General features: G+C 42.7%; 1 protein-coding gene across 1 annotated transcript in view; it reads right to left on the reverse strand.

The window, feature by feature from the left end:
• Positions 1-3,130: 3,130 nt before the first annotated feature.
• The window catches only part of LOC126389848 (E3 ubiquitin-protein ligase pellino homolog 1-like), a 22,989-nt gene continuing 7,495 nt past the window's right edge, over positions 3,131-18,624 (reverse strand). The window contains exons 2-7 of the mRNA XM_050043796.1: positions 14,153-14,335; positions 8,184-8,313; positions 7,741-7,842; positions 6,865-7,062; positions 6,579-6,767; positions 3,131-4,296 (exon numbers count right to left, since the gene is read on the reverse strand). Coding sequence (XP_049899753.1) covers positions 3,718-4,296; positions 6,579-6,767; positions 6,865-7,062; positions 7,741-7,842; positions 8,184-8,313; positions 14,153-14,238 — 1,284 coding nt within the window. The 5' untranslated portion in view covers positions 14,239-14,335 and the 3' untranslated portion in view covers positions 3,131-3,717. The remainder of the gene's footprint in view (positions 4,297-6,578; positions 6,768-6,864; positions 7,063-7,740; positions 7,843-8,183; positions 8,314-14,152; positions 14,336-18,624) is intronic.

Here is an 18,624-nt window from a genome sequence, read left to right on the forward strand (position 1 = left end):
AGCGTCATGTTTCACTTAGAACAGTTTTTAATAAATCAGAAGACATGCACCACCCACCCAAACAACATGACAGACCAAGTGCACCCCCACCCCCCCACTGGCGACTCCACTCCCCGATGGAAGTGTGCCCCCCAGGCAGGACAATACGCCATGCAACATCACAAAACTGCTCAGGACGTGACAAAGAGCTCAAGGCGTCCGATCAAACATCCATTGGGCATGCCGGTACCTTACCTCACAACCCACAGGACTCAAAGGATCTGTCCAAAACATCTTGGTGCCAGACAACACAGGACACCCCCAGAGGTCCTGTGTCCAGGCCTTGACAGGCCAGAGGCTCCACCATAGATCAGACTTAGCTCTGACCCGTCAAGGCCCGGACAAAGGACCTTTTGGGTTCTGGTTTGTCCCACAGATGCTCTATCAGATTGGGATCTGGGGAATGTGAAAGCTAGGTCGACGCCTTGAGCTCTTTGTCACGTTCCTTGGGCCATCCCTGAGCAGTGTTGGCAGTGTGGCATGGTGCACTGTTGCAATGAGTGGGGGTACTTGGTCTATAACAATGTTTAGGTGGGTGGAGTGTGTAAAGGAGCATCCACATGAATGTGAGGACCAAAGATTTCTCAGCAGAACATTGCACTGTAATGAAATGATCGATGACTTCACCTGTCAGTGGCTGTGATGTTTTGGCTGATCGGTGTACCATAAAACTTAAATTAAATGCTCAGTCCCTTTTAAGGTATGGCTACCTTGACAAATTAACGTCTGTCTCAATTAGACGTCTTGAATAGAAGTTCTTCAGATTTATTAACGCGGGTTCTTGGCTACCTAAAATGTTTTGAACCACTGGGCCCAGATCTTTATTTCACAGTGTAAAAACAGTTTGTATAACTAAAAGTCCTGCAGTTAAATTATTACTTAAAAGTTTTAAAAAAGTATTAGCAATGAAATATACTTAAAGTTCCCAGTGTAAAAGTTCTGATTATTTTGCAGTGTGGCTGATTTCAGAGTGTATTATATTATTGGGTTATAATTATTGATGCAGTAATGTGTTGTTCACTCTAATGTTGCAGCAGGTAACACCTAGAACTCATTTTTACAACCTTATGTACTGCTGGGTAGCTTAAACCGAGGTACGTTGCAACCTGGATGTGGTTTATATAAATTGTGGTGTCTTGTCACAAAAGAATAAAAACCTATTTATTTACTATCATTTAAGAAACTTGTCTGTACACAATATTTTCTGAGGGTGTGATTATTATCTGTAGGGTAATATCCCTCCAGCACACGCAGCTTTCCACCAACACAAACACACACAGCTGCACAAACATCAGCAGTGTGTTTTTATTATTTGCAGTAAAAACAGTCAGCGTGCAGCATGACCACAAAGCTGCGAGGCAAACAAACATAAATAACACGTTCAGTCTGGATCACATGAAATGAGTCAGTGAACTGGTCAGCTCCTGTTTTTACCCTCCTGCTGGTTTCATCTGTGCTCATTCACACTAAGAACAGCTGAGGCTTTACTGGTTTGATTGAAGAATAGTTCATCGCTAAATTCACTCATTAAAGGTCTGTACTTTTCAACCTGGGCCCCGTTTTCTCATGGTTTTGTGTCAAAGTGCAAAAGGCCGCAGTGTCATCCCTCGGGGCATTTGTGCACCGTCAACATACGTCCAGTTAAAGTGAGCTGACCAGCTCAGACTGTTATTCTAAGTGTCTGACAACATTATGGAAAGGATCCCTTCAGAGATAGACCTTCTTGTTTAACTAGAAACAGCCCCAAAATCACCAAACACACCAGACTTCATTCATTGTAAAACACACTTACCATAAAACTTCAATTACAAGCCTAGTGCCAGTTAAACACAGTCTTAGACCGATCAAAAGAATCAAATGTGTTTTTATAAAAGTTCATCCAAGTTGTGAATGTTGTTTAAACAGTCATGATGTGTCCGTAGGCTGTAACCCTTGAGTGCTGTGAAAGCCCCTCTGTGTGGAGTTTGCATGTTCTCCCTGTGTCAGCGTGGGTTTCCTCCAGGTGCTCCAGCTTCCTCCCACAGTCCAAGACATGCAGGTTAATTGGTGACTCTAATTTGTCCGTAGGTGTGAATGTGAGTGTGAGTGTTTGTCTCTATGTGTCAGCCCTGTGATAGTCTGGTTACCTGTCCAGGGTGAACCCTGCCTCTCACCCAGTGTCAGCTGGGATAGGCTCCACCCCCCTGTGACCCTCAACAGGATAAGCGGGTACTGAAAAAGAATAGATGAATAAATGGAAAGGTATTTTTATGTTAGAAATGCCTTCCAGTATTTTGTGCACTTGTTACAGGACAAAATACATGCCAGTGATTTGCATCCTGGTTCCCGCACAATCTCCAGGGGAGCCTCTGTAATGAAGAATCTAATTTGACATTTCCAACCAAATTCTCTCCATGCACATGAATTAGAGCACTTCCATTGAAAGCTGCAACAACTACACCATCCCTCCCTTGAAATCTCAAAATGACCCTTGTCAAATTTCCCCCCATTTATTTTTAAGGTTCTCTGTAGAATGGGATTCCTCTGACAGATCCCATTGGCACTGATAAAGAACTGTATATAAAAACTCATCTATTTCACCAAAGACAGAGGTAAAAATGAAAGTTCTGAGGGTGACACAAGAGGTCATTGGGTCATATAATCAAAAAAGTCCATCATCTTGGGAACAGGAATGATCGGAGCAAGGTGAAGGAAACAACATGATAGATTTGAAATATTTCTTATTTCCAAGTGGCCTCATGGTGGCACTAGAGGTCAGAAAGTCACCAATATCACAGGAATCCTCCTCTGGGTGCATCACATGGTGATCTGGTCATCTAAATGTTGCAGATATTAGTTTTTCAGTATTAGTTCTAACCTTTTTATCTGATACATGGCAAGTATATGTAAATGCATGTGTACAAGAGTGACGTATCCCTTTAACAGCACCTTGGCAGAATGTGAATCATCTAATGAGTTCATTAAATGTTGACTCGTCATGTAACGACTTGATCACGCTGGTTTATGGACACTCATGCCTGTAGTGTATTTTTATTTTGTGTAAGAACGACATTGAGTCTGGATGTGTGTGCTTCAAGTCACGAGACAGCCATTAAAAAGTTTCCCACGAAATATATTTTTGTCACGTTAAGATACAAAGCTCGTATTAAAATCATAAAATACAGTTATTCTGTGTACAAAGAGGAAACAGCAGTACAGAGGAAGGTCACTTGATTTCAGAGAAAAGGATCAAACACAGAAATATGTTATGGATCACCTGATTTCTTTTTCTTTCGTTTTTTTTTTTTTACCATTTCCTGCATAAAAATTCTGCCTTTAAAATCAAGCACTGGACCACAGTGAGACACTGAAACCAAACTGGGGATCACGTCTTAGTGTTAATGGCTCTTTAAGGCAGCTGTTGAGTTAAGACATTACTGAAGACGACAGGGAATAAATAAAAAGCAAATCACACATCGTCACAGTTTTGTCCAGGGAAGAACTTTCACCACTTGGAAAGAGGGCGACACTGCCTGAATCATATATAATATTAGAAAAAGGCGGGAGTCAGCCCAGTACATGTGTCGATATTGGTCAAAATTAAGTTAAATTAAGTTATAAAAATTAAGTTACGTAAAAACTCAAAGCTGTGTCCACCTCTCTGTTGGTTAAGGCTTGACATAAGAAGTCTGAGTGTGTTCAGTCCAGTGGGCTTTGGAAGATCAGTCTGATGCAGCCGGACTCTCCGCTCAGCGGCTGGATGCAAAACGGGCAGGCGGCGTGGAAGGTGTGCGTGCCATGCGGCAGCGGGATCTGACTCCAGTACGCCGTCGTCTTCTCTGAGCAGACGTGACCGCAGGGGACGAAGGCGTGGGTGGGGGGCTCTGCGTCCACGTAGAAGCCGGCCTCGCAGCCCAGCCACAGCGGCTTGTAGGGGCCCCGCGCCCGGCACATGGGGCACTCTCTCTCCTGACACTCCGCCTCCACCTCGGGGTCCCGGCGGCTCCCCCAGCCGTGGTAACCGTGCACGTGGCCGCAGTGCAGGTAGGCCCAGGGCTGCTTCTCGTCCAGGACGCCTTTGCGGCGGAGGCTGGGGAAGGCCAGCGTGTTGAAGCCCACAGGGCACTGCGGACGCCCGGCGTTCAGCTCCTGCCGCAGGGCCTCCAGGTGTTTGACAGTGGGTGTGTGCGCCAGACCCTCAGCTGTCCGCCACAGCAGGGTGGCACCGCACAGGTCGATGAGAGACCCGTCCACCAGCTCGTTAGACTCGGGGTCCACCTGGAAGAGAGACGAGCAGAAGACATTTAACATCCTGTTTAATATGTATTGTATGAGAGCCAAATTCAAGATGTCACCTCCTGTCGTGCTGCTGTTCCAAGAGATCCTGTCACTTTCTTCAGCCTTTCTGAAAAAGTGAAACGTGTCCCTGGAGTTTACTGTCTGTATCCTAAGATAAATGACCACCAACTTGATTTTGGAATTTAAACTTTTAGATTTTAACAAACTTAAAGGAACCCTGTGGAGTTTGTAATTACTTAAGGCCCAATCAAGGGCAAGCTCTAGGCGCCTGGCGTTTGTGCCGCAGCGCTCTGAACTCCTCAAGTCATCTCTGCTTTTTCCCATTGTCCAGTCAGATGATTTGAGAGGTGGACTTTCTGTGGTGGTCAAAGGGCTTTCTCCAAGAAATCCCTTTCTGACAGAAACCTGTTCATCTTAATCCAAATCACAACTTTTTTCCTAACCTTAACCAAGAGGACTCTTTCTGGTAAAAAGCCTTCGAGGAAAATTTCTCCCAACTGCTCACGACAACAAGTTGTTAAACAATGAAGGAGAAACTAGTGGTGCTCAGTCGCTCAGCGGGACCACAATAGACAGCATGAAGTCATCCTTAAAACATGCCTGTAAACGTCCATGATGGAGAAGAAGCTCCTGGACCAACTGGTGGTACTCCCCATGATCCAGCCTCTTTTTTAGGGTCTCATGTACCCACACAGATCTCTGTTTATCTGCTGACAGCCTCTGTTTCTCAAGCACGCTCTCTCTGCTGCACTGCCGTCAGTGGCTCCTACAGAGGCCTGTGTGTGTCCAGCTGGAGGAGGAAGAGCTACATGTTCCACTGAATTCCTATAAATCAAATGTTCGGTGACACTTTTCAGCAATGGATTTTTCTAATTAGACAACATGACAAGATGCATGTAATTTGCACAATATGCCGCGCCGCTATAAAGTACACAGGCAACACGACTAACTTAGGTGTTTGTAAAAGGGTCATGTAGTTTTCAGAGGTCAAAAAGAAACAACAAGAACAAGATGTTTACTGAGCTGCAGGACGAGAGAAACAAATGTGAAGTAAAAATGACACTTTTTTCGTTTTTTAATAGTTTGCTGTTTGCAGAAAAAACTAAAGACATATAATCAAACTCCATGTTGAATCACACTGCATCAAATTCTTTTGCATCACATCAAACTGCTTTGTGTCGAATCGCACTGCATCACACTGGGGAGAATTATATCGCAGTGGTAGTTGCTTCATATGTATCTTTAATGAAGTGGATCTTTGGTGATGCACTGAGATGTTAATCACAGTGGCCTCAGTGACTGAGTCGCACATCTGCAGTTTGCATCACTCACATAAGATAAGTTAAAGCAGAACTTTGTTTATCCTAGAGCAAGTTGTTGTGCAACAGTTGGAGCACAAAGTAGAAAAGTGCAAATGTAAGTGAAATATCAGTAAACAAAGATCCAAAATCCACAAAATTTAAATGCACAGTGCCAAAAATACACCCAGATACCCAGAGCTATACGGCCTGATGATAGACAGCAGGTTGTCAAACTGCCCCTGAGTCATCCTAAAATATGCCTGTAAACGTCCATGATGGAGGAGAAGCTCCTGGACCAACTGGTGGTACTCCCCATGATCCAGCCTCTTTTTTAGGGTCTCATGTACCCACACAGATCTCTGTTTATCTGCTGACAGCCTCTCACCCTCAACCAGAGCTACAGACAGCACCCTCTGCCTCAACATGTCAGCAGCTACACACTGATTACTGCAGGATAAATAATAAATAGCTTTATAAATAAAGATTATTATCAGTGTTTATTATTATAAAAACAGTTAGTGTTAAGGTTAAGTGCACATGGTTGATTCAAATGTTCTATGATTATGTCACTGATGTTACACGTGATGAACCATCAGTCCTGTAAGTCAAAGGACAAACATGCACTCATTAAATATTGCGTACATATTCCTGCCTCTGGTTTCCTGCTGATCTGCTGATTGACAGTTGGTGGCAGTAATGTGCAAAATAACTACTAAGTAATTGCACAGATGAAGGCTGTTAGCTAAGAGACTGTAAACTACCACAAAGATTTTAAAAATTGGCTTTGCAAGTGTTTTGAGGAAAGAGTGTGCATTCAACTTGTTTGGAAGATTTCAAGGATTCACAGTGAGCTTTGGTGAGAAACACTGAATCTCCACCGATCAGCTTTAAAGGATTATTTGTGTTTACATTAATGAAAACAAATTACAGCTCCCATGAGGAGCCGACAGAGTCACCCACCATCTTGCCCCTCTGCTGAGATGATCTGGTTTCCCGCAGCGTGAAGACGTTGCCGCAGACAGATATTTCCCTCCACAGACCAGGTTTAGAGTCTTGACTGAAGCCGTGTCGCGGGTGCATCACCAGAACGCCGTTGGTGGTCAGTCCGTCCATCTGACCGTCCTGCATCCTCCACTTGGCTGCTTTTTCCTGTGAACAGGTCGAGATTTCACCTCTTAGTACACAGAACACAAGTGATGAATCACAGCGTCATCCGCCTCTGACAGCACCAGTTACAGCAGCCTACCCCGAGGAAGATGTTCTTGGAAGAGTCGAAGCCTGCGGCGTAGATCCGTGCAGAGTACGGAGGGTTTCTTTGGCAGATGATGCGGCAGGCGAAGCGGGAGATGGTGCTCTGGACTGTCTGACCGTCAGATTGATTCTGACTGCCGGGCAGCGTGTCCGTCACCACAAAGTCGATGGGATTCTCTGTCGAACGACCGATCTGTAACGACACAGGGATAAAATTCATGTTGCCAAAAAGTGTGTGTACACAGGAGCATTTATCTTAGTGTCATGTTCACATGAAGTGGCCTGTACGTCCCACCTGTCTCAGGAAAATGATGATGACTGTGCAAGAAACAGCATGAAAAGTCAAACTGAGAAAATGTAACCTTCGATATTTTTTTAAAAAATGGGTTAATTTCTGGAATTTTTCTCACAGCAGTTTGTCTGCAGCTGTGTTGATTCTCATTTCTGTTTCCAGTTCCTTAAAATGTGGTTCCTCGTTTTTTGTCTTGGCTTTCCTGTCGCTCTTAACTGTCTTTTGTGGGTTGAGGAAATTCTACCAAGCGGCCGGCCCACATTGAGCAACATGCAAAATGTACAGTGGTCAAAAACAAACGCACCCAGGAACAAAAATCACTGCTATTCTTCTTAGACGTGAAGACGTTTACAGTTGGGAAACATTAGTGGACTTTTTAGAGATGCAAGATTTCAACAACAGCGATGAAAAAATAAAATAAAATTAACTGAAAGCAAGAACGGGCACCAAGAATGAAGCTCATACTATTACACCAAGAACTGCTTCTCCTCATCCTGATGTAGCAAACAAAAATAAACCACGAAAAGTTGAATCTGATCTGTGTGTCTGAACTGACATCAGTTAGTGGATGCTACAGACCTGGAACATGTCTGTGTTGCTGTCGTGGGTGTACTCCACCACCACCGTCTGTGCCCGGGACAGCGTGTATGAAATACTGTGCTGCTCCTTGTTGCTTACAGCCTTCAGAAACACACAAGAGATGCACTGTTATGACTGTTTAATGCTTTAATGCTGAAAGACAAACACCACTGTTATTGTTCTTAATGTTAGATAATGGCATATTTTATTCATGCTGCAGTGTGTGGAAACATAAATATAAATCCACTTATTAATCCAGGTAATGTTACAGACACAGAGCTGATAAAAAACACAAATATACAGGTACATGTAATACAATGTTTCCAAGCCTCATCAGTTTCACTTTCTGTGTTCTTGTGTGCACACAACATTCAAAGCTCTCACTCCTGTGCTGTGTGTCGTAGGGCCTTATGGACACAGTCACCTGTGTGTTGTGCTCTCACCTTGGCAGCCTGAGGTGTGCATGATGAGTGGACAGTGCTGGGTTTCACACCGTTGGCCTTGTTCCTGCGACACAGAGCGAAGCGACTTTTCCGCCTCCCCTTGTCACCGTTGGGCAGAGAGCCGTTACACCTGAACACACAAGACGGGAAATGTATTAGAACATTCATACAAAATCTGTACAGGTTATCAGGACACGTCAAACCTGCACCACTGACTACAGAAATTACTTTTTATTAAGATCAACACATTCTCACTCCGACCCCGCCACATACTGATGTTTGGTTTCAGCGTCCACATACGACGTGCAAGGTACCCTGGGTGTGTTGGTTATTGACGTTCGAGGACACTGTGTCAACTACAAGCATTGTCTCCTTTCAAAATACACTTTAAAGTTTACATACAGTCTCTTTCAAAATAAAAGCACTATGTCAGTACAACACTGCGAATTGATGTTTTTTTCCCTCCAAAAACAAACACAGGTGGTTAGGTTTAGGAAAATACAAAGAACAGGGTCTGGCTTTAGAATAATCTTACGGGACACAAACACCACTCTCTTGGGTGAAAGTCGTGGTGTGTTGGACACATCCACAAACCGTTAGACGGGCGGCGTAAAACTATAACGGCAACAGGCTGCGTATCATGCTGACGTTAAAGGACGCCTTTTTTCGTTGGTTTCTGATGCCGCAAGTCACTGCCCATCTTTGGATTACGACAACTTTGGAATGAGGCCGGGCTCTTAAGATATATGACGCCTTAAAGGCTTATGAGGCAAACATGTAAATGTACATATTTGATCATATAAATCTACCAAAACAAGCCCAAAACCCTGGTTCCTGCCTCAGTGATGAAACAAAGCAGGGCTCAAAATACTAAGTGGATAAGCACAGTAGTACACATTAAATCTAACCTGAGCACATATTTGCACCCGGGTTAAACAGGTCTTCCTGAATATGGGACGTCACCAAAGAAATCCTAATTTGATAAAACAGTTTCCATGTTTGGTTTGTTGGGATGTGCAATGGATTTTTGTTAAACACATTCCAATGACCGTATAAGACTAGTTTCACTGCACATTACTGTACAGGGAACAACACTTTGAGAATATGTCCTTATTTTAAACTCATAAATAAAATGCGCGATTTGTGGATATTTTCATCATGTTCTGAATGACCCGGACTTTGAGCAAGTCGAGTTTTTACTGTACAGTTTATGGGAACATTAGGGGAAGGGACAGTCAGCTCAAATTACATTACAACATGATTTCTTCATATTTGAACCGTCATAAAAAAGAAAGCGGTCGACGCTGGATTTCTTTTAATCAGATCCGGCTGTGGGCAAAGTGCAGAGAAAGAAGAAGTACCAAAATTACATAAATAAATTGGTGCATGCAATTTTAAAAGTTTCAATCACTGATGCATGTACGCAGTGAAGAAAGTATTTTAAGCCCTGCAGTGTGACGGTCCAGGGTCCCAGACAGCTTTAATTCAGCTCTGGATACAATAATACAAAAGCAAACAAAAGGTCTGAGACCACAGCAGCAGACCTCCCTGAACCACAGGCGCTCCTTGTGTCCACACTGAATGGCCTTCAGTCAGGAAGTCAGCTGCATTCTTCACTGTGGTGGAGTTTCTCAACACACTGAACAGTGTTCAGGCTGAGTTATGCTGCTCCCAAACAATAAACACTTTCTACCAGAGGTGGGACGAAGTCGTTGTTTGGCAAAACACAAAATAAGTCTCAAGTCATGAAATCCTAAATCAAGACAAACGTCTAAAGTCCTGATCTTTGTGTTTTGTGCCTTAAACAAGTTATTATGTGCCCTTCACTGAATGTTAACTTACAGAAATAATAATGCTCTTACTAATTTCAAAAACATGTTATAACACCTAACAACATTTTCTAAAACATCCTGACTTGCATTATGGATCAGAGGTCGACCGGTTCATCTGTTTGGCCAATAAGGACTTTATACAAGTTATCATAATGAGGGAGCGGGGCTCCGATAGCGGCTGACAGCTGTGACCTCCACTTGTCATGTAGGTACGGCCGAAAGGATTCTGCAGGGAGTTCCCCACATGCAAATACAAGGTAATGTGTGCTTCAGATAACGTGTATGATTTAAATGAGAGTTCACTAATGTAGGACAGCTTTACATCTTCATTAGGGGCATAATAAGGTTGCTGGTTATAAAATAGCATTGTGAGCTTTCACTGTACCTGCGCAGGGTGGGAGTATCAGATGGTGTTTTAATAATAATGACATTTATTTTTAATGTAAATACATAAATCTTCTACTGTCAGTGATTTAAGTCTGTAAGTAAATTGTTGTAGATGTTGTAAGGTCTACATATGCCCACATATCAGCACATATTGCTTCAATAACTAAACTCAACCGGTGTGTATTTGGAACAAGCGTCCATACGGGACAAGCCTTTAATTCCTTTCACACAAACCTCTTGTTCATCAAAGATGGGAAACAGGCTGCTAGGATATGGAAACCGTTTATTCTATCCATCATGAATATTAGTCTACTTTTGCAAAACAGAGAACGAGCGAGACAGAGGGAGTTGGGGGCCGTACACATGCCCTCAGATTCATTGTTTTTAATGTAGACGCGCAGCAGCTGCGCTCAAACACCAGAGCGATGCCTGAGTGCCTATTTTTCAGGGCGCTACGGCTGCACCCTGAGATCAACATTTGGAAAGCAGCAGCGTGTACCGCATGTCATGTGACGAGGAACAACCAATCACAGCTGACAGATATCTTCCCTTCTTCCGTAAATATCAGTCTGTGACAAATATGGAGGGGAAGTTATTTATTTAAGTGCAGAGCTGTCAGAGCTTTACATCTGTCCCACGGACGATATGTTTGGCCTAATACTTACAAAACAACGCCTGGAAGAAGATCAGCTCTGCACTCAGGACATCTGGTTATGGTCACTTAGCAACCTAAGATGCAACCTGCCTCTGCAATCTTAAAAGTTGGCAGAGTTAGCAGCAAGAGTAGCACTAGGGCTGGGCGATATGGTATGATATGATACACGACATATATATATATATATATATATATATATATCTCATATATATATATCTCGGTAGTTTCTATGAAATGGGCGTCATGCTTTCAGCTGCAAGTCAAAGCCACATTTTGAGATGGCACAAGCACAAGCACTTTTATAAAAACAGACTGCGACCAGAATAAAATACAAAGACAGCTGATCAACATTATAAATGATATAAAATAAACAGCAGGGCTGTACGTTTACGTTTTGCACACAGCACTGGAGCTACAGAGGTTTAAAGGTTTGCAGCACAGGACACTAAACTATAACATGAGTATAAAGGTATCAAGTCGGCCTAAATCCATTGTAATTAAAAAGCTTTGCTGGAGGAGTAATGTCTCTTTCCATGGCCTTTCAAATGAATCTAGTGCTGGAAAATGATTTAAATATTTTAATTTGTTCAGGCTGTTAATCATGTTTATGCACCTAACATGAACAGAGAGGCCGAGGAAGGGACAGAGACAGTTTGCCCTCATTATACGTCTTGTATGTGAAGCGTCTGTGTTGTCACTGCTTTTATTAAACACATCTGTCGCCTGCATCCAGGCGCTGTCTCAGTGTCACAAAACAGACTACACCTACCAAGAAGGACTGCGATGATCCACCTCACACACAAACTAGCAGTGCAGCGCTGTACTGAACGTGTGCTGCGGTAACTCTCTCAGACTGATGTAGCGTAGCACGTGCAACATATAGAGCGACGTCACACTGTAGACAAATGAACAGACAGATTAAACAGAGGAGCAGCTCTGTGTCTCTCTGAGACCCTACATCGATATAAACAGTGTTGTCTATATCTTGCTTGAAAATATATCGATTTATCGTACATAGTCGATAAATCGCCCAGCTCTACCCAGCGCTCAACCAAGTGTTTTCCAGGGGGTTAAAGACACATCATGTGCACGGCCCCTTCTGACGGTCGATTCACGGCACCCAGCAAACCAACACAACACACCTTCATCCAGTATTATGAGAAACACTTTTTGAATCGTTCGATCAGTGGATCCTTAGAGACTAAAGGCAAAATGTAATCAAGGATTGGTCCAAAGTCAAGTCAAACAAACATATTTCCCAAATGTTTCTTTCACAGCTTTCACTGGAGACAGGAAGCTCTGTGGGGGAGAGAGGGCTGAAGAGCAACGACTGATTGAGTCCACATTTAAAAGCAGGACGTCGTGGTGAAGTGGTTTATTATTTATCCATCAGGACGCCTGTTAAATACAACTCAAACTGAAAACATTTATCTGCAGAACGTTATTCTCATCCTGAGCTGTTGTGCATTTATGAAAGCTGAATGTTATTGGACCTTTAATTTAAAGTTTAGCTGGAGGTTATCTTCAGAGCCAGACTGCTGCCAACCACGGGTTAAGTAAACATTTGAGTTCAGTTAAAAGTGGAGCCATTCTTTGGCTGGATAATGCAAACTTCCTGCGTTTCAGATAAAGAGACGCCCACCTCCTTTTCTTAGACAAACTCAGACCACCCCAGCTCCACTGTGGCTCCACTGCATGACATATAACACAACCTCTGTTTTCACAAACTATATGGCTCTTTAAAATTAAACCTTGTGACCAGTGTAATTGCCAGTTACTGACTCTCTCAGATTGTTGAGTTCCACATGCGGACACTATGATCCGAAAGCAAACAAAGGGTCTGAAACCACAGCAGCCACAACTCTCCTGACGTCTCTCCACCTCCCTGAACCACAGGCGCTCTCTTGTGTCCACAGTGAACGGCCTTCAGTCAGGAAGTCAGCTGCATTCTTTGCTGTGGTGGAGTTTCTCCACACGTTAAATGGATGAGTTTTGCTCCTGAACATTTTCATACTGCTCATGAAGATGCTACACGGCGCACTGAGCTCAAATGATTTGTTTGATCCTTTTTATCTGGACAAAATTGGCAGTGTTCAAATTATTATCTGCACCTAAAGGGTTTTACACACTTAAAGGGACAGTTCTCCCCAAAATCACATATTTTCCCCTCACCTGTTGTGCTATCTATCAGTCAGGATACTTTTGGTGTGAGTTGCTGAGTGGTGGAGATGTCTGCCTTCTCTCCAATGTAATGGAGCTAGATGGTACTCAGCCTGTGGAGCTCAAAGTGCCACAAAAACATTTGAAAAACTCAACATCAACGTCTCTTTCCAGAAATTATGACCAGGTTTCTCAAGATAATCCACAGACCTTGTTGTGAACAGCTTCATATAGGAACTATTTTCTTTCTACTGAACTACACCTGCTAACTGTATCAGAAGAAAGTGTGCATCTACTGCTAAGAGTTTACATCTTGCACTGTCACGAGCACGAGCCTCTTGTCTCTGAGCAGATGCAGAAAACTATGACAGCAATGCTGCGGCACGTCACCGTACTGTGACCGCTGTAAAAAATAATACAGCGGCAGAGACCTATCCACAGGAGATGTACTGAATTCAGGTGAAAAGGAACTTTAAGTCTTATTTTGATGAAAAGATTTTTTTAAATTAACAGGAATGTGGCACAAAGTGACAGTGAAGTGTTCTGATTATTTGATTTTGCATAGAAAGATTTGGCACAAATTTATTTATATTTGGCTCCACATTTAACACGTCCACACAGATAAAGAGTAACCAGAGTTTTGATAAATCTTCACCTTAGAAGGTGTTTTAAAAAAACATTTGTTCTAGTGACCTAAAGCTCTGTGTTTTTAAACATCTGTGTACGTATAAACAGGGCCTTATTTTTGTACAATTTAACAAACCTGATCTAAAAACAAATTTTATTCTTCAGAGAATCAAACGCTCAGCAGTAACGTGAAGTGCACATATACGAGTAATTAAAAGGCTTAAACAAGCACAGCCTTTAAAACTCTCCATCTTGATGATTTAGAAGTTTTGAGCGCAGCTGTTAAAGCTCCTCAGAGAGCTTCTTACCCGAGCACAATGAGCTCTCCATATTTGACTGGTCCTTTGGTGGAAGCAGGGGAGGTGGGGATGTTCTCCTGACCGAGAGAAAACATCTGTGCAGCCTTCAGGGGGGGAGGAGGGGGAGGAAGGATGAGGTCTTTCCCACTGTCACCTTCAGAGCGTCTCCATCAGCGCAGGTACAAACATCACCTGCACACACAAACAAAAGAAGTGACTTTATAAGTTTGAGTTTTCAGGAAAAACATCACTTTGGAGACATTCACACAAACACACACACAGAGGCTTCAACACAACAGCATTCATCACTACAATACACCCACACTGTCTTTGTGCTGGGAGCAACAGACAATGTGTGAATTCACTCCAGTACACTGAGCGGGGTTGTTAGGTGTGTGTCTGTGACGGGTGACTCACTGAGCAGCAAACTGGAACTGATGTTATGATCCTTTGTGCCATGAAAATAAAACAGGCCGAGTGTCACTCAGAAACATGACTCTGATGTCAAAAGGCCGAGGACGATCCAAAAACCTCCAGGAGCTTCAAAAATGGTTGTTATGACGAATCATATCTTCTGGTCGTTTCTCAATGGAATAGAGCAGTGATACTCAATTTACTGCCCACAGGCCAAATCTATATGAAAAATTCTTACGCTGATACTCGTGGTATTTTGACTTTTTGGCATATTGACGTCATACTGTTACCCACGGCAACAACAATAATGGCTGCCAGCGAAATTATTAGCGACTCTGCAGTGGTTCCAAAGAGTGGCTGCCAGCGAAATTATTAGCGACTCTGCAGTGGTTCCAAAGAGAGGAGCAGCTTCAGTAGTGTCGAATAAACTGTGGCGTCCTGAATGTTTTACTTCTCTTAGCGCTCAGAGGGAACGCATTCAGCGGCTCCTCTGGCAGCAGCACAGCGTCTCTCCCTCTCCTCTCTCGTGTCGTCAAGTGATTTTGTCATAAACCTTTGTTAATGTAACCCTACTATACGTGACGCTCGCAGCTCGACAACAAACTCCATATATGTGAATAGGTAGAGGACGGTCACTCTGCTCAGGGCTGAGTTGTGTCTGGTTTTGAGGCTCATGTAACCACTGTTCATTCTGTGGAGAATCTGCAAAATCTGCAAATCTGCTTGGATGTTTCTACAAGAAGCGTCCCACATGAAACATTTTGGTGTTAAGATTTTATCTTCTTACCTCACAGCACACAGCAACAGCAACCAGTGAACACCAGTGAGGGGTAAAATTTACCGTGGGCAGCATCTTTATGTTTCTAGTCAGTGTTTGTGTTATCTTTGTGAAACCACTGATGAACTTTTAAAACGCTAAACTGAAGTGAAGTAAACACCCTTAAGAGATAAAAAACCAAGACCACAAGATGCTTCATATCTAAAAATATTTATCTATATGAAGCCAAACTGCCGAATTAATTGCATCGGACAACCACCAACATGAACCACTGATTCTCTGAACACTGCATTTTGTTTTTGACCTTGGGAGCGGCAGTTTGACAAAATAAACTCAACTTTGAACCCACTTAGAAGCTTTTTTCTGAGCTTTCATGACAGAAATGAGAACAAACAATGTAAAGAACATACCAAACATATGACAGACATTAACCTTGTTGTGCACAAAAGCCAAAAAAGACAATTGTTTCCAAGAATTCAACTGACTGAACATCTGTTTGCTTTAATACCTCTACCTGTCACCGATATCGTCACTAAAAATATTTCTTCATTTCACCTTTTTTCCCATCACTATGATCCTCACAACTCAAACACAGTTTAAAAAGAAAAATTCCAACTGAATTAAATGAAATGGATTAGCCACTGTTTAGCTAAGTTACTGCATTAAACTCAATGGAGACAATGACGTAGCTTATTTAACAGTGGTGGGGGAAGAATCAATACAGCATAGTCTCGCAATAGTCTGGACTTATTTTGGATTTTTTAACAGTAGGGGACGAAGGACTTGGATATGACACGTTGTCACAACGTGATTTGTGCCATATGAGAATAAAAATACTCTGAATACCACAAACATGAGGGCTCACCTCTCACTGTTACATGCTAAAAACATGTGAACCCAGGTATGTGACTCCGCCCCCACATTTGTTCCCCGACACAGCCGTACCCAAGCTCTAGAGAAGTGAAGCATAAAGCTGAGGAATCTTTGAGAACAGGGCGGCGTTAACCTGTGACGCCTGGACTCCAAGCTCAGTGGATTCATATCGTTCATATAATGAGGACATTATCCGACAGAGGACAAGAGACCGCTGTCTCACGTTCTCCAAACTAGAGCGGGACATTATCTGACAGAGGACAGGAGACCGCTGTCTCACGTTCTCCAAACTAGAGCGGGACATTAACTGACAGAGGACAGGAGACACTGTCTCACGTCCCCCAAACTAGAGCGGGACATTATCCGACAGAGGACAGGAGACACTGTCTCACGTCCTCCAAACTAGAGCGGGACATTAACTGACAGAGGACAGGAGACACTGTCTCAGGGCACCAAAGTCACAGCGGAGCAAACACTGGAGACCTCCTGTAACAGACAACACGTCTAACATGTGTGTTGTCATTCAGTCAGCAGGACACCTGCATGAGAAGTGTTCAGGTGCTTCATCTGTCCTCACAGAGGGTGTTTAATCTGCCCACAGTTCAGTCTGTCAGGTGTATGCAGCATTTCTGACAGGTGTTATAACAGTGTTGGTCAGTCTGTCTGCTCTGTGTCACATTTAGTTGCAATATATTGTATCGCAACACTCAGCATGTTGCAATATCTCAATAACATCATATCATGGGTCATTTGGTGATTCCCACTCCTATTGGTTAAATGTCTGACATTTAAATTGAGGAGTTTACAGATGTTGGCTCAAGATACCATGTTGATGAGTGATAGTTTAGAAGTGATCTCTTGGTGACCTTTTGAGCTAATGATCATGATCTTCTCAGACCCCTCCGCTCATCAGTAGGGGTAAAATACAGCTTTATGTGTTAACATGATAAATAAGGTTACAAACACCCACCTCGAGGCCTGACTCTGACTCAGGTTTCCTCTTTTAACAGACACTCAAGATAAAATCACAAGAGTCAAATGACAGGAAACAAAAACAGCATCAAGAGTTACTGGTATTAATGTCAAAGCACAAAAATATCTGAGGTTAGGATGTTGCACGATGAAGAGATGGTGAAGATGATGATGACTTTTCTGTGTTTCCACGAGCTGAGATACAGAGCTGCAAAATATATTAACAGCTATCAGCCTGATTTGAAAATATGACATCAGCGCCTTCAGGACACACTGCACCAAGAAACCTTCAGAAGTTTTCTCTGGTACGCTTCAACGTACCATGTTATAACTCATGTTTTCCAGAAAATATCACTATTCACTATCACTGTGTTTCACACTATGCACTAAGAAATGCAGCAATACACCAACAAAGGCAGAGAAGAAGAAGACAGCTACTGAGTAAACATGAACGTAAATAAAACATGGTCCAAAATTTGAAGAAGAAAAAAAAACAGCTTTGCAAATGTTTTATGAATAAAAAACTGCATTCAATACGTGTGTACACTGTGTTCTGATGAGCAACACTGGACGTAAACAGACACTATGTTTGTTTACAAGAAAACTCCACAGGGCAGCTTTAATGAGTGAGATGACTGTTTAGGTCATCAGTTAGCAGCTACACTGATCACAAGACGAGATGCGTCAGAATACGTCTGTCACATGTAAATAAACTGCAGTTATGTAGCTCTTCTTAAATCAAAGTGCTTTATAATGTGACTCTCGTTCAGTTTCCTGCATGTTACATGACGGTAAACTGAATTTATTTGGGTTTTGGACTGTTGGATGGACAAAAAAAGACATCTGAAGACGTCAGTGGAACCTTCTGAGATGTACAAGTTGGGAAAGGTCAAAGCAAACAGCTCAGTTAATCCCAAATTAGTTGGGAAATGTGAAGGAAAACATCACAACTGTTACAGTCTGACTCACCAGCTGGACCTGTAATGACATTTTCTGTAATCTCTGGCAGAGTGAAATACATTTCTTATACTTTTTATTATATAATAACATTTATGCATGTGCTTAACAGAGCCTACTTTCTTAATTTCATTTGCAAATTTGTGTGTGAAATTTATCTTTGCATTAGGGATGCACGATTTTTTGCCAATATCTAATATGCCAATATGCAACAACTCATTTGGCTGATAACCAGCAAAGGGGGGTGGAGGGGGTATGCAACAACTCATTTGGCTGATAACCAGCAAAGGGGGGTGGAGGGGGTCGGACTCCGGGGTTTTTTCGGACCTAATTGTATTGCGGAGTTTTGCACAGCGGCAACCGGATCTTTGCTCTCAAACCACAAAAAAAGATGTGATGGCACAACAGTCTCCTTCAGTACATTATTCTATGCTTTCTTTTGATTTTCACATTGGCTAGTCATCCTGTTTAATTTGTCTTCTGATTA

Source organism: Epinephelus moara, chromosome 5 (genome assembly GCF_006386435.1).
Source record: "Epinephelus moara isolate mb chromosome 5, YSFRI_EMoa_1.0, whole genome shotgun sequence".
Taxonomy (NCBI): Eukaryota; Metazoa; Chordata; class Actinopteri; order Perciformes; family Serranidae; genus Epinephelus; species Epinephelus moara.